General features: G+C 54.2%; 1 protein-coding gene and 1 long non-coding RNA gene across 2 annotated transcripts in view; one reads left to right on the plus strand and one right to left on the minus strand.

The window, feature by feature from the left end:
- LOC115892757 overlaps positions 1-14787 on the minus strand; it is a 75463-nt gene that overhangs the window by 30997 nt on the left and 29679 nt on the right. The gene's annotated exons all lie outside the window — the stretch shown is intronic.
- MYL9 (myosin light chain 9) lies at positions 5597-13625 on the plus strand. Its single transcript, XM_010386578.2, has 4 exons — positions 5597-5730; positions 8956-9165; positions 11845-12006; positions 12885-13625. The coding sequence occupies exons 2-4, from the start codon at positions 8982-8984 to the stop codon at positions 13055-13057; spliced, it is 519 nt and encodes a 172-aa protein (XP_010384880.1). The 5' UTR covers positions 5597-5730; positions 8956-8981; the 3' UTR covers positions 13058-13625.

Below are 14787 nucleotides of genomic sequence, written 5' to 3' on the forward strand. Positions count from 1 at the left end.
GTAGTCCCAGCTACCCTGGAAGCTGAGGCAGGAGAATGACGTGAACCCGGGAGGCAGAGCCTGCAGTGAGCCGAGATCGCACCACTGCACTCTAGCCTGGGCAACAAAGCAAGACTGCATCTCAAAAAAAAAAAAAAACCTGAAAGCTAAAACTATCAAACTCTTAAAAGAAAACAGAAGTGTAAACATTTATAACCTTGGATTAGGCAATGATTTCTTGGGTATGACACGAAAGCACAAGCAACCAAAGAAAACACAGATAGGGGCCGGGCGCGGTGGCTCAAGCCTGTAATCCCAGCACTTTGGGAGGCCGAGACGGGCGGATCACGAAGTCAGCAGATCGAGACCATCCTAATACGGTGAAACCCTGTCTCTACTTAAAAATACAAAAAACTAGCCGGGCGACGAGGCGGGCGCCTGTGGTCCCAGATACTCGGGAGGCTGAGGCAGGAGAATGGCGTAAACCCGGGAGGCGGAGCTTGCAGTGAGCTGAGATCCGGCCACTGCACTCCAGCCTGGGTGGCAGAGCAAGACTCCGTCTCAAAAAAAAAAAAAAAAAAAGAAGAAAGAAAACACAGATAAACTAAACTTCAAGGTTAAAAACACTTGTGCTTCAGCCGGGCGCAGTGGCTCACGCCTGTAATCCCAGCACTTTGGGAGGCTGAAGCCGGAGAATCACGAGGTCAGGAGTTCAAGACCAGCCTGATCAAGATAGTGAAACCCCGTCTCTACTAAAAATACAAAAATTAGCCAGGTCCCAGCTACTCGGGAGGCTGAGGCAGAAGAATCACTTGAACCCAGGGGGCAGAGGTTGCAGTGAGCCGAGATCGCACCACTGCCCTACAGCCTGGGTGACAGAGCAAGACTCTGTCTCCAAAAAAAAAAAAGAAACTTGTGTTTCAAAGAACACTATCAAGAAAGTGAAAGGATAACCCACATAATAGGAGAAAATATTTCCAACCCATGTGTCTGATAAGGGTGCAACAGCTGGAATATATGAAGAATTTCTATAGCTCAAAATCAAAAGACAAATTTTTAAATAGGTAAAGGATCTAAATAGATACTTTTTTTTGAGACAGAGTCTCACTCTGTTGCCCAAGCTGGAGTGCAGTGGCACGATCTTGGCTCACTGCAAACTCCACCTCCCGAGTTCAAGTGATTCTGGTGCCTCAGCCTCCCGAGTAGCTGAGACTACAGGCACCCACCACCACCCCCAGCTAACTTTTATATTTTTAGTAGAGACAGGGTTTTGCCATGTTTGCCAGGCTGGTCTCAAACTCCTGACCTCAGGTGATCTGCCTGCCTCAGCCTCCCAAAGTGCTGGGACTACAGGCGTGAGCCACCACGGCCAGCCTAAATAGACACTTCTTTGAAGAAGACACACAAATCTCCAATGATAAGCATGTGAAAAATGCTCAACATCTTCAGTCACTAGACAAATGCAAATCAAAACCACAATGAGATACCACTTCACACCCGATAGGATGACTAGAATTAAAAAGACAAACAGGACCAGGTAGCTGTGGTCCCAGCTACCTGGGAGGCTGAGGTGGAAGGATTGCTAAGCCCAGGAGTTCAAGTCCAGCCTGGGGTAACGTAGTGAGACCCTGGCTCTAACACAAAGACAGACGAGTATTAGTGAAGAAGTAGAGAAACTGGAACCATACACTGCCAGTGGGAATTCAAAATGGTACAACATTGTGCAAAATAGTTTGGAAGTTCCTTAAAAGGTTAAACATAGAGGTGTAACCATAAGACCCAGCAGTTCCACTCTTATGTACCTGAGAAAGTGAAAACGTATATCCACACATAAACCTGCAGATCAATGTTCACAGTACCATATTCATAACGGGCAAAAAGTAGAAACAACCCAAATGTCTATCAACTGACAAACGCAAAAACAAAATGCAGCATATAGCCATACAACAGAATACTATTTGGAATGAAAAAGACTGAGGTACTGGGACATTCTACAACACAGATGAACCCTGAAAACATTATGCTAAGTGAAAGAAGCCAGACATTGTATGACTGCATTTGTTTGAAGTTTCTAGAGGAAACAAGCTGGCCAGGCGTGGTGGTTCACGCCTGTAATGCCAGCACTCTGGGAGGCTGAGGCAGGCAGATCACTTGAGGTCAGGATTTCGAGACCAGCCTGGACAACATGGTGAAAACCCATCTCTACCAAAAATACAAAAATTAGCTGGACGTGGTAGCGGGTGCCTGTAATCCCAGCTACTAGGGAGGATGAGGCAGGAGAATCACTTGAACTCAAGAGGCGGAGGTTGCAGTGAGCCCCGTGCACTCCTATCTGGGTGACAGGGCAAGTACTCCATCTCAAAACACAAAAACAAGTTTCTACAGTAAACAAGCTGATAGAGAGGGAAAGTAGATCCATAGTCTCCAGGGGCTGGGATGAGAGGAGAATGAGAAATGACTGCTGACAGGTACAGAGTTTCTTTGGGGGATTACTTACTAAAATGTTCTGGAATTACATAGTAGTGCTGATTACATAGCTTTGTAGATACACTAAATCCATTGAATTGTGCATTTCATAGGTGAATTTTATGGTTTATAAAAGATAACAATTTAAGCTTTTCTTTAAAATACAGAAAACCTGTAGAATAAGAAAAGTATTTACAAATCATATCAAGGGATTAATATCCAAAATATATTTTTAAAACACCTAGAATCTTAAAAAACAAAACAAAATTTAAAAAACAGCTCTTTTAAATAGGCAAAGATTTTTTTTTTTTTTTTTTTGAGACCGAGTCTCACTCTGTCCACCAGGCTGGAGTGCAGCGACACAATCTCGGCTCACCGCAACCTCTCCGCCTCCCGGGTTCAAGTGAGTCTCCTGCCTGAGCTTCCCGAGTGGCTGGGATTACAGGCATGTACAACCACACCTGGCTAATTTTGGTATTTTTTGTAGAGAATGGGGTTTCACCATGCTGGCCAGGCTAGTCTCAAATTCCTGGCATCAAGTGATCCGTCCACCTAGGCCTCCTAAAGTGCTGGGATTACAAGCAAGAGCAACCACACCAGGCCCCTTGTACACTGTTGATGGGAATTGAAAATGGTACAGCCACTACAGAAAACAGTTACTGCAGTTCCTCGGGATGTTAAAAATAGAATAACCATTTGATCCAGCAATTCCATTTCTGGGCATATACCCAAAAGAATTGAAAACAGAGACTTATATGTTCACAATGTCAGGTTAAAAAAACAACAGCATGAACTTGAAGAGACCCACGTTCACGGAAGCATTATTCAGAATCGCCAAAAAGTGGAAGCAACCAGTGTCCATCCATGATGAATGGATAAACAAAACATGCATACAATGGAGTATTATTCAGCCTTAAAAAGGATGAGAGCCTGGGCAACATGGCGAGACCCCATTTCTACAAAAAGAATTTTTAAAAAATTAGCCAGGGCCAAGCACAGTGGCTCAGGCCTATAATCCTAGCACTTTGGAAGGTCCAGGCAGGAGGACTGCTCGAGGCTAGAGGTTTGAGACCAGGCTGGGCAACACAGGGAGACCCTGTTTCTACAAAAGTAGAAAACTTAGCTGGGTGTGCTGGTGCATGCCTGCAGCCCTAGCTACTTGAGGGGGTCGAGGCAGGGGGACTGCTTGAGCCCAGGAGGTCAAGGCTGCAGTGAGTTATAATTGTGCCACTGCATGCCACCCAGGGCAACAGAGTGAGACCCTATCTCACCCCCCCACCCCCAAAAAGAAATTCTGATATACGCTAAACATGGATGAACCTGGAGCTTGAGAACATTATGCCGGGTGAAAGAAGCCAGTGACAAAAGGTCAAATGCTCTATGATTCCGCTTATATGAGACTCCAATGACTAGACAAACTCACAGAAAACAGAGATGAATGAAGACCACCAGGGCGGGGAGAAGGGGCAAGGTGGAGGCGGCAAGGCGGAGTTAGTGTTTAACTGGCAGGGAGTTTCGGCTGGGGAAGATGAAAGCGCTCTGGAGATGCATGGTGGTGATGGTTACACAACAAAGTGACTGCACTTAATGCCACCAAACTGTACACTTAAAAACGCTGAAAACGGTAATTTTATGTTATGTATATTTTACCACAATCAAAAAATAAAATTTAAAACAGGGATACTAAAGAAACGTGATGACAAATGATCTTACTTTGGCTCTTGGACCAGAAAAAATTCCTCTAAAGGACACTATTGGGATAACCGGCACGACCTGAATTAGGTCATTAAATCAATGTGAAAACTGTCCTGACTTTTATCATTGTACTAGGCTTATTTAAGAGAATCTCCTTTTTAGGAAGTACTCACTGAAACACGTCGAGATAACAGGACATATGTATGGAAGAAACTCTGAAATGGTTGGGGGTGGGAATAAATAAATATAAATGTATGTATATGTATTATATATATGTATATGTATATGGAAAGCAAGAAGAAAATATAATAAAACCCAATGGTAACAAATGGAGAATCCAGATGAAGGTATACAGGGTTCTTTGCACAGTTCTTATAACTTTATCCTAAGTCTGAAATCATTTCAAAATAAAGTTTTTAAAAATTAATTTGTCCAAAATAGAGTTTCTTATCCCTAAACTGCTCCACACAGCAAACCCATCTTAGAAAATGGTAGCTCTATCTTTCTGGTCGCTCAGATCAAAACTCTCAGGGTCCACCCTGACCCTTCTCTTTCACACCCATTCCAATCCACCCGCAGATCCTCCCGGCTGCACCTCGGAAACAGTTTCTGCACTCGTCCCTCGGCCTCCCCGCTGGTCCGGATCACCTTGATCCTTGCTGGGTCGCTCCTCACTGGTCCCCTGCTCAGGGACTCGGCCCCCTCTGCGCTATTTTCAACACATCACCCAAAAGGATTCCGTCAAAACCCAAGCCAGGTCGTCACTCCTTGCTCAGAACCCTCCGACACCCCACGTGGCCTATGGGGAGCCACCGAGGGGTCCCTGCTCCTTCTCAGCCCCTCCGGCTCCCGCCCCCATCCTCCTGCTGCTGGTGACCCTGAGCCCAGGAGCCCTCACCCCCGTACCTCCTGTCTGCCCAATGTCACTGCCCACAGCACCCTGCAGAACAGCCCACGAGCCCCCCAGGACCCCGCTCCTTCGAGGCCCCAGGCCGCTGAGCTACTTGTTCATCGTATTTCCCTCCACGAAACCAGTGCTTCCCGAGTGGGTCCTTCGGTCCCGCTCTGGTGGGTGGCCGTTGATGTGGACAGAGCGAGTCATCACGCATTGGGGTCCCTGGGGACTCCCTCACCCACTGCCTCTGCCCTCCCCCCACCGAGAGCCGTTCCCACGGCTGCGCTCCCACGGCCCACACAAGCGGGAGGCCTCTGGGGAAGCGGCGCTGGACGTTCCGCTTGCCTCGCTGGAGGGGAAGGGGCAGCCCAGAGCGAACCCCCACTCCCCTACTACCATTGCTTGCTCACCCCATCACCTCCTTTCCCTATAAGGCCCTCTGTGCAGCCAGGGTTGGCACAGCAAGGAAGGGGGGCTCACCCTAGAGCGCCCCCGCCTGCCAGCCCGTGGGCCGAGGCCAAATAAGGCCGGACGGCAGCCGAGGGCCCCTCCACCCCGCCCCGTGGCCCCGCCCCGCGCGCATTCTTCTGCCTTGTAAGGCCCGGCCGCCACACCCCGCCCCCGCCTGGAGTCCCGACCCGACGGCCGGCCCAGTTCCACGCACCCAGCGAGCCCGAGCACCTTCTCCGCACCAGGTGGGAGCCGGGGCCCAGGGGTCTTCAGAATGGGCCTGATTGCCCAGGGCTGGAGATGAAAGGTGGCCCGGGCCCAACCCGGCTGTCACGGGAGACAGAGGCGGGCCCCACGGACTGGGATGTGGTAGGGTCTGTTGGGCACAGATCGCGGGGTAAGCTGGGGCAGCGCCTGTGTTAGGGGCCGACAGGGACTCTGGCCAGGGGCCGGGCAGCAGGAAGGCTGCTCTGGCCTCTGGGAAGCAGTGGTCCTGCAGCAAGGGAAGGCCGTCGTCCAGGCCCTGCCCCTTTGCTAAGGAGCTAGAGACGCCAAGCCCAGAGCTCCAGGGGGGCTGGGAAGCCTGGGTGCAAGGATGCCGGGGAGGGGGGTTGCCGTCACCAGTACCCCAGACCCAGTAAAGGCATGTGTGTCACAGATGGAGAAACAGCCCTGTGGGGCTCCATGCCCCCACAGCATCCGTGTCCCCTCCCCATCTCCCATCTCCACACCCTGGGCCAGGAGAGAGGGACGGAGACCAGGGCACAGCCAGTGCTGTATGCAGGGACCCAGGCTTCCCCTCTCTGGGTCATCTCGCCTGTGGGTGGGGAAGGTCTGCCGAGGGCCCTGATGGACTCACCCCTAGGGGGGAGGACGAGGACTCAGGCCTGGGAGAACCCCATACCTGCTCTTCCCAGCCCTCCAACTGCTCTAAGGAGGAGCCTCAGATGAGGTGCACTCGAGAGGCAGGCATCTGGCCTGCCCAGCCCCAGGGGCTGGAGGTCATGGGGGCACTGCCCTGTGCTGGCTTCAGCCTGGCCTTTTCTGTTATGGTGGGAATCTGGACACCAGGATGGGGGACATGGCATCTCGTCACAGCCAGGCCAAGCATCAGTGCTGATCCCTGGGGTACAGGGCCCCTGAATGGGGAAGCGATGGCCCCAGAACTAAAGGCCCCACCCATGCCTGCCCCTCACTCCTCCACCAGTTCTAGAAGGTGCCTCTGGACACACAGAGCCCTTTCCTGCTCCGCTGCCCCAGGCCCGCCTAAGGACCAGTGCTCCCTGTTTTGTTCAAGCCTCGAGGGCACCAGGAGCCAAGTTTGCTCCCCACTGACCCAAACCTAGCCCAGGAATCCTGGCTTCCAGGTAGCCCCTCCCCCTCTCATGGGCACTCCATTCCCCTTCTGGGGCCTGTTTTTCTAGCTGCACCATGGGGGGCACCCCTGCCTCTGCCCACCACTTCCCACGATTGCTGGGGTGGACATGGCGGCCTTGTGCAAGCCTGTAAGCACAGTGCCCCCAGCCACACCATGGCAGAGAGTGCAGACTGGGTAGCTATGAAGGCAGAGGGGCCCAGCTGGGCTCAGACCCAGCTGTGGATGGCCTGGCCATGCCTGCCATAGGGACAGTAATGGCCATCACAGCCTCTGTTGGGCACAGTGCACTGCCCCTCTGCATGCAGCCTTCTGTGGGCACCAGGAGTCAAAGTTCCCGAGAACACTGGACTCAGGCAAGGATTAGGCCCCTCCAAACCATGGGAGAGGAGGGGGCCAGCATCTGGGTACAATGGCACTCCCATCCAGGTCATGGTTGAGAAGGACTTCTGTCTACCTTCCTGAACCATGCAAGAAACACTGAAGGTTGGGTGTGTTGGTCCCTGGGACACAGGTAGCCACTGTCTCATGACTACAGGCAGTGATGGCCCTGGGGACCAGCTGGGGCTGGCCAGGATCCTGGTCCAGGGTTGATGATCTCAAAGGCCAAGGACCGAGAATGACTTGAACAGAGTCATGGGAGGAGGGCCTGGAAACAGCTCAAGTTGCAACCACACAGCCTAGGGTGAACAACAGGCAGAGCAGGCTTCCTGGAGGCCCTGGGCCCGGGGGTTCGGGCAGAGGAAAGAGGGGCCACAGTCCTGGAACCTTAGCCAGGCCCACTGCCCCAGCCAAGGGAAGGAGGCACTGGGTCTTCAGGCGCATATCCCCACAAGCCGTGACAAGCGTTCAGGGAAAGAGTCCCAGGCCTGGCCTCAGTTTTCCCATCTGTACAGTGGAAGCAGCAGACTGGCCGTAGTTGCCTTCATATAGTCATTCATCAAACAAGCATCTGTCAGCCCCACTATGGCCTGGGATTGGCGTAAACTGGGGCATCTATGCTGGCCCACAAGGGAGAGAGATCTTTAACTGTTTACTGTGGAAGCAAGCGTGCAGGGAACAGCTCCCCAGGAGGTGGGGGTCTCAAGAACTGGGCTGGAGAAGAAAGAGCACAGGGGAGGAGGGACCACAGAGGAAAGCCTGGAGTGTCCAGTGAACTACAGAGGTCCGAAGGGCAGGATTGTGGGTCACAAATGGGACTCACACAGGGCCTTGAATGCCAGGATGAGGGACCCAGACTTGCTCTGAGGGGCGGCAGGAACCTTCGAGGGCTTCAGAGTGACAGGTGTAGGTCGGCGTCTGTATGGGACAGAAGAGGCCGGCTGGAGGCTAAGAAGCCAGGTCTAAGCAAGGGTGAAGAAGCTGGGGTTCTCAGCCCAAGCAAGCCTCACTCCCTGATAAGCACTGGGGAGTGAGAACAATCAGTGGGACCCAGGATCAGGCCATGACCACTCCCCATTGGGGGGCTGGTCAAGCTCCCTGAGGTGGGCAGGTCGGGGTTTGACTGCCCAGAGCCTCCTAGAACATCAGGCGGGCAGTGGAGGGATGGAGTGGGAGGGTAAGGAACGGCAGGAATGCAGGACTGCTGATCCAGCTCCTTCCTGCGGGGCAGGGAGCCTGGATGGCAGCCCAGGAGAGCCCTCACTGACTCCCATGAGTGGACCCACCTTGTCACCAGAAAGAGAGACAGACAGTGTAAATGCTATTAAGGATTAAAGGAGATAAAGCATGGTAATGGTTGGCACCAAGCCCAATCCTAAGTGTTTTACCCAAACAGTCACAGCCAAAATAGCTGACTCCATGCCCGGCAGTGTTCCAGGAACTCTCTGGCACTGGGTCAGTTAATCCCTACTGCTGGGCACTCCTCATGTCCCAAGTCCCAGATGAAGACTCTCGGGCTCAGAGAGGCAGAGGAAGTTGTTCAGAATCGCACAGCCCACACTTGTCTGCTTTTGTGAAGAACTGGCTGGTGGGAGCCCCAAATCCGTGGGTAGCCTTGAATGCCAGGCCCAAGTGCTAAAAGCCGGTCTGGGGGAGGCAGGAAGTTTCCCTGGCCCAGAGTCATGGGCCACCCGACCCCCACCCCTTCCTGCAGGGAAGCCCCACCCACCAGAAGCCAAGATGTCCAGCAAGCGGGCCAAAGCCAAGACCACCAAGAAGCGGCCACAGCGGGCCACATCCAATGTCTTCGCAATGTTTGACCAGTCCCAGATCCAGGAGTTTAAGGAGGCTTTCAACATGATTGACCAGAACCGTGATGGTTTCATTGACAAGGAGGATCTGCACGACATGCTGGCCTCGCTGGGTGAGCTGGGACAGGGACAGGGGTGAGATGGATGGGGCCAGGCAGGCTCTGCCAATCATTTACAGGGCCCCTCCTGTGTAGTGAGATGCGTGGTGTCCACCTTAGAGAATAGTTGCCATTACTTAGTCCGTTCAACAGGAAAACTGAAGCACAAAGCAGGTCCACCACTGGGTCTGAATGTAGAGAGGCTGACTCCACAGTGGGCCTGTCTTAGGCAGATTTATGCACTGGGCTGCCAGGTATCATTTCATTGAAAGAAAGGGGTCAGCTGGCTGGGCGCGGTGGCTCACACCTGTAATGCCAGCATTTTGGGAGGCCGAGGCAGGTAGATCACGAGGTCAGAAGATCGAGATCATCCTGGCTAACATGGTGAAACCCCGTCTCTACTGAAAATACAAAAATTAGCCAGGCGTGGTGGCAGGTGCCAGCTACTCCGGAGGCTGAGGCAGAAGAATGGTATGAACCCGGGAGGTGGAGCTTGCAGTGAGCCAAGATCGCACCACTGCACTCCAGCCTGGGCAACAGAGCAAGACTCCATCTCAAAAAAAAAAAAGGGTCAGCATCTAAATGAAAGCGAACTGCAGGCTGTCCACTGCACAGATGGGGAAACTGAGGCCTAGAGGGGAGGCCAGACCAGCTCCCCTCCTTCAGAGGTCATCCATCCCAGGCTCTCATAGCCTCTCTGGTCCCAGTGACTTCCTCAAGATCAGGACCTTAGAACTAAGGATACAAAAATCAAGTCCAATTCTCTACTGCAGATGGGGAAATACAGGCCCAGAGACAAGGCCTCCAGAGACCATGCCTCAACCCACAGGCCTGCCCCGACATCCCTCCCAAAGTGCTGGCCACAGCCAGCCACTCTCAGCCCAGTTCCCGCACACCCCTCATGCTGGGTGACAGCATCCAGACCAGACACTCCCTGGGGGAGGGAGAGTCCAGGACCAGAGGACACAGCCCCATGACAGTCAAGCCTCGAGCTTTGGGGCCAGAGAGTCAGTCCCTGGTACAGCCCTGTGCACATGCCTCTTCCTGTGAAATAGGGCCATGGCCCTGATGTTTACCCACGAGGCATTGAGCGGGAGAACCAGGCAACCCTGAGTGGGAGAACTGACAGCACACTGCCCCTCTGCCCTGAGGACCAAACCTCTCCCAGCTTCAGGCCAGGCTCACTTGAAACCTCCCTCTCCCAGGAGGTCACCTGGCAGGAAGTAAACTCCAGGGTTCTTTTTTTTTTTTTTTTTTTTTCATGAGACGAAGTCTCACTCTGTTGTCCAGGCTGGAGTGCAGTGGCACCATCTCGGCTCACTGCAACCTCCGCCTCACGGGTTCAAGAGATTCTCCTGCCTCAGCCTCCCCAGTAGCTGGGTTTTACAGGCGCCCGCCACCACGCCCAGATAATTTTTGTATTTTTAGTAGAGACAGGGTTTCGCCATGTTGGCCAGGCCGGTCTCAAACTCCTGAGCTCAGGTGATCCACCCGTCTCAGCCTCCTTAACTACTGGGATTACAGGCGTGAGCCACCGTGCCTTGCCAACTCCAGGGTTCTTATCTGGGGCCTTCCCAGCTTCATGGAAGGACTGAAGCCTGGTGAGAGAAGGGGCTGGGCTTAAGTACCCCACAGGAGTCCTGGTGTCACAGCTCCTCTTGGGCCTCAGCTGCCCTGGCCATCCCAGGGGGACACAGCGGGGTGTGTGAGACTCAGGGACATGAAAACTTCCTATTTCCAAGGCCACACCCTGCACCCAGGCCCCTGAGACTTCATGACAGCCCTGGGTGTCTACCCAGAAAAACATGCATCGTGTCTGTAGCTCATATCAGTGGGTCTGCAGATGAGCCACACCCTCATCTTCAAGTTAAAAACAAGAGCAGCAAATATAATCATCATATTAATAATAAGCCCTGCAGGTATTATCTTAAATCTCAAAGCAATCCTGTTGAACAGATGCAATTATCATTCCCTCTTTACAAACAAGGAAACTGAGGCTCAGAGAGGTTAAGTAATTTACCCAAGGTCACACAGCTACCAAGTAGTGGGGCTGCAATAGAAACCCAGCAGTTGATTCCAAAGTCCACAGGCCTGTGCCAGTCATTGCTATGAGCCTTTTGCAAATACTGTCTTATTGTCTTCACAATTCCCCTAAGAGATGGGGGAAACCAAGGTGCACAGCTGGGATCCAAATCCAGGCCTGTCTGACAGCAAAGCACTATGTCTGGACTTAGGAGTTAGGCTGCCTGGGTTCAAATGCCAGGTCTACTCAAGTCTTCTCCTTACTTGCTGTCTGACCCTGGACAAGTTGCCTGGCCTCTCTGTGCCTCAGCTTCCGTACCTGTGACGTGGGTAAGAATGCTGATTTCACAGGGTGGTGAGAGTTAAATGCAATAAGGCACGTGGGCCACCAGCCACAGTGAGCAGTCTGCAGAGGGTTGTTTTTATTATACTTTAGAGAGCACTGCCGACTGCTGACATCCAGGCCACAGGAGGAAACTGGTGGAAGCAGCCAGGGACTCCCGGCGCCCACTGCTGTGGCTGCCCTAACGCTATGCTTTCCAGTTCACAAAACCCACTACCTCCCATCTCACACAGAACCGTGAAGGGCAGGGGTGGGGAGCGGGGGTGGAGTTGCCCCAGCTGGGGACAGAGGGCCCAGGACCACAGGCTGGAACACCCCACCTGCCACAGGGAAGAACCCCACAGACGAATACCTGGAGGGCATGATGAGCGAGGCCCCGGGGCCCATCAACTTCACCATGTTCCTCACCATGTTTGGGGAGAAGCTGAACGGCACGGACCCCGAGGATGTGATTCGCAACGCTTTTGCCTGCTTCGACGAGGAAGCCTCAGGTCCGTGGCGCCCCTACCACCACCCTGCATGCAAGTGGGGCCAGGGCCACCCCAGGCATTCCGTGCCTCTGCCCCTAAGGGACAGAACAGACATCACCCATCTCCCAGGTTCTGTTACCAGAACTATAAAAGCCAGGCCACCTCCTTATTGTCCCCGCAAAGGCTAGGCCAGAACAGCCCATGCCCCAAGGCTCCTGCCTTCTTGATCTCCCCTGCTGGCCCAATGCACATTCTCCATCTGCTTTAGACCTTTCCGGAAATCAAACCATTTCATGCCTTTCTTGCCAAGAAGGTATAGAAACTGGCTCCCATCCTCAGATCTCCTAACGGACGTTTTGTCCCTCAGCTCATTTTTCCCAGGGACATGTCAGGGTAATGATGGCCATGGTAACATTGCTTGGGCCTGCACGGGCCTGACTACCTTCACGGTCCCTCACCAGAATGGCAACATGTTCATCCCAGTTTTCTAGATTAAACAGGCACACGGAAGCTAAGGGCCTTGCCCAAAGGCACACAGCTAGGGAGAATGCGAATCAGCATTTCAACCCAGGCAGCAGAACTCCAGAGTTCACGCTTCAAACAGGGCATACCCAGCGTTCACAGCCTCAAGTTCCCCAAGTGACACCTTGGAGGCAGTCCCACTGCACAACTCCTCCCCACAGGACCCAGGCACCCCTTCACGTGGGATCCGACACCCCTTCACGTGCATCCCCATACCCCTCCTGCCTCGTCCTCATTCCTCAGACTGACTAGAGACTAAGATGGTATCTTCCCAGCCCCTCTAGGTCTGCAAGAGCTGCCAGGGGGCTGAGGGATGGGGCTGCTGTGTGTGTCTCAGCCCGAGTTTCTGCTCTCACCCACCCTGCCCCTGCCCCCAGGTTTTATCCATGAGGACCACCTCCGGGAGCTGCTCACTACCATGGGTGACCGCTTCACGGACGAGGAAGTGGATGAGATGTACCGGGAGGCACCCATTGATAAGAAAGGAAACTTCAACTATGTGGAGTTCACCCGCATCCTCAAACATGGCGCCAAGGATAAAGACGACTAGGCCACCCCAGCCCCCGGACACTCCAGCCCCCGCCAGTCACCCCTCCCCGCACACACTCGTCCATACCAGCTCCCTGCCCATGACTTTGGCTCAGGGATCCCCCCTTTGAGGGATTAGGGTCCCAGCTCCCAGTGGAAGAAACAGGCCAGGAAAACTGCGTGCCGAGCTGAGGCAGGTATTCCCACGGTGACCCCAGAGCCCTGGGCTGGAGTCTCTGACACCTCCAAGGAAAGACCACCTTCTGGGGACATGGGCTGGAGGGCAAGACCTAGAGGCACCGAGGGAAGACCCCATTCCCGGGCTGCTCCCCGAGGAGGAAAGGGCTCTGTGTGCCCCCCAGGAAGAAGAGGCCCTGAGTGCTGAGATCCTACACCCCCTCACATGCATCCCCACACACATGCAAGCTCACCAAGGTCCCCTCTCAGTCCCCTCCTCTACACCCTGACCAGCCACTGCTGCACACCCACCCAGAGCGCGCCACCTGCCACGAGAGTGTGCTCAGGAGTTGCGGGTAGCATGGACATCTGTCCCAGAGGAGGCAGAATCTCCAATAGACGGCTGAGCACTGCTTCTGGTCTGTGTGTGTGTGGCTGGGGTGAAATAAGGGGACTCCGGACCTGAAATCCTCTCCCACCTTCTCCTGCCATCCCCAGTTACTGCCCTGCTCCTCCCACCCTGGCCCAGGGAAGGACTGGGTATCCTCCAGCCATATGGGCCCTGAAGCCTCTAGGGACCAGAGTCCCCAGTAAGTGGGCTCTATGTTCAGCTGAGGCCAGCAGAGGCAGGGGACGAAGGGAATGGGCCTGTTGGCCTTCTCGGGGCTTGTGGGAAAGGGAGGACCACGGGAATCACCACAGCTAATCCTATTGACGGTTCCAGGCCTCTTGGGGGGCAGGCCACACAGCCCTCCAGAAGAACATGGAGCCTCCAGGAACAGCAATGAGGCAGGCATCCCAGCAGCTCAGGGTTGGAGGTGGGAACGAGGGGCTTCCCAGCCCTGGGCAGCTGGAGGGCGAGTTCAGCCCCAGGACCAGCAGCGCGGGGGCCACAGCTTTCCATGCCCCTGTGTACGTAGGGTGGGCAGGGCTGGGATCCCTGCTACTAGTGGATGATGGGGACATTGATGGCAGTGCCTGGGGCCTAAGAGGGGCAGAAAGAGCACTGAATGACTGAGCAGATAATCCAGAGGGGTAGGGACTGCCTGGGTCACCCAACGGGCCTGGAGCAGAGTGAAAGCCGGACCCACCCCACCTGACCCGGGTGAGTGGACCCAGCTTGATCCTGAGGCCTTCTCCAGAAGTCACCCAGTGCAGGCAGCTGAAGCACTCAGCAAAGGGGGAGCTGAGCACCAGGGGACCCTGTGCCTGACCAGGAGGCCCTAACCTCCCGCAGGCCTCAACGCCAGGCCCTGCTCAGAGCCCGGCTGAAACTCCTCATCCTGGCTCCAAACGGAGCCCCAAAAGCCCCCGGTATCAATTCTAGAAGGGGCGAGACCCGAACAAGCTCCAAACCAGGCCCAAATAGTATCCCAAACTCGGTCCCAACCACATTCTCACCCCTGGCCACAGGCTGCAGTCCTCCAGCTACACACACGGCCCTGGGCGACCCTCAGCCTAGCCACCTATTCGATGCCGCCAGACCCAAGGGTGTGGGAGGGGGGTCTCAGAGTGTCCCAGGGTACAGACCACACATGCCCAGACACCAGGGTCATAAGGTCCTCTCAGCAGAGC

Source organism: Rhinopithecus roxellana, chromosome 13 (genome assembly GCF_007565055.1).
Source record: "Rhinopithecus roxellana isolate Shanxi Qingling chromosome 13, ASM756505v1, whole genome shotgun sequence".
In the NCBI taxonomy this organism is placed as follows: Eukaryota; Metazoa; Chordata; class Mammalia; order Primates; family Cercopithecidae; genus Rhinopithecus; species Rhinopithecus roxellana.

Bases quoted from the DNA above. Each gene is read 5' to 3' on its own strand.
- MYL9 (XM_010386578.2), top strand. From the start codon at position 8,982: ATGTCCAGCAAGCGGGCCAAAGCCAAGACCACCAAGAAGCGGCCACAG. The intron at 9,166-11,844 runs GTGAGCTGGGAC...CACCTGCCACAG, and splicing joins CGACATGCTGGCCTCGCTGG to GGAAGAACCCCACAGACGAA. The intron at 12,007-12,884 runs GTCCGTGGCGCC...CCCTGCCCCCAG, and splicing joins CTTCGACGAGGAAGCCTCAG to GTTTTATCCATGAGGACCAC.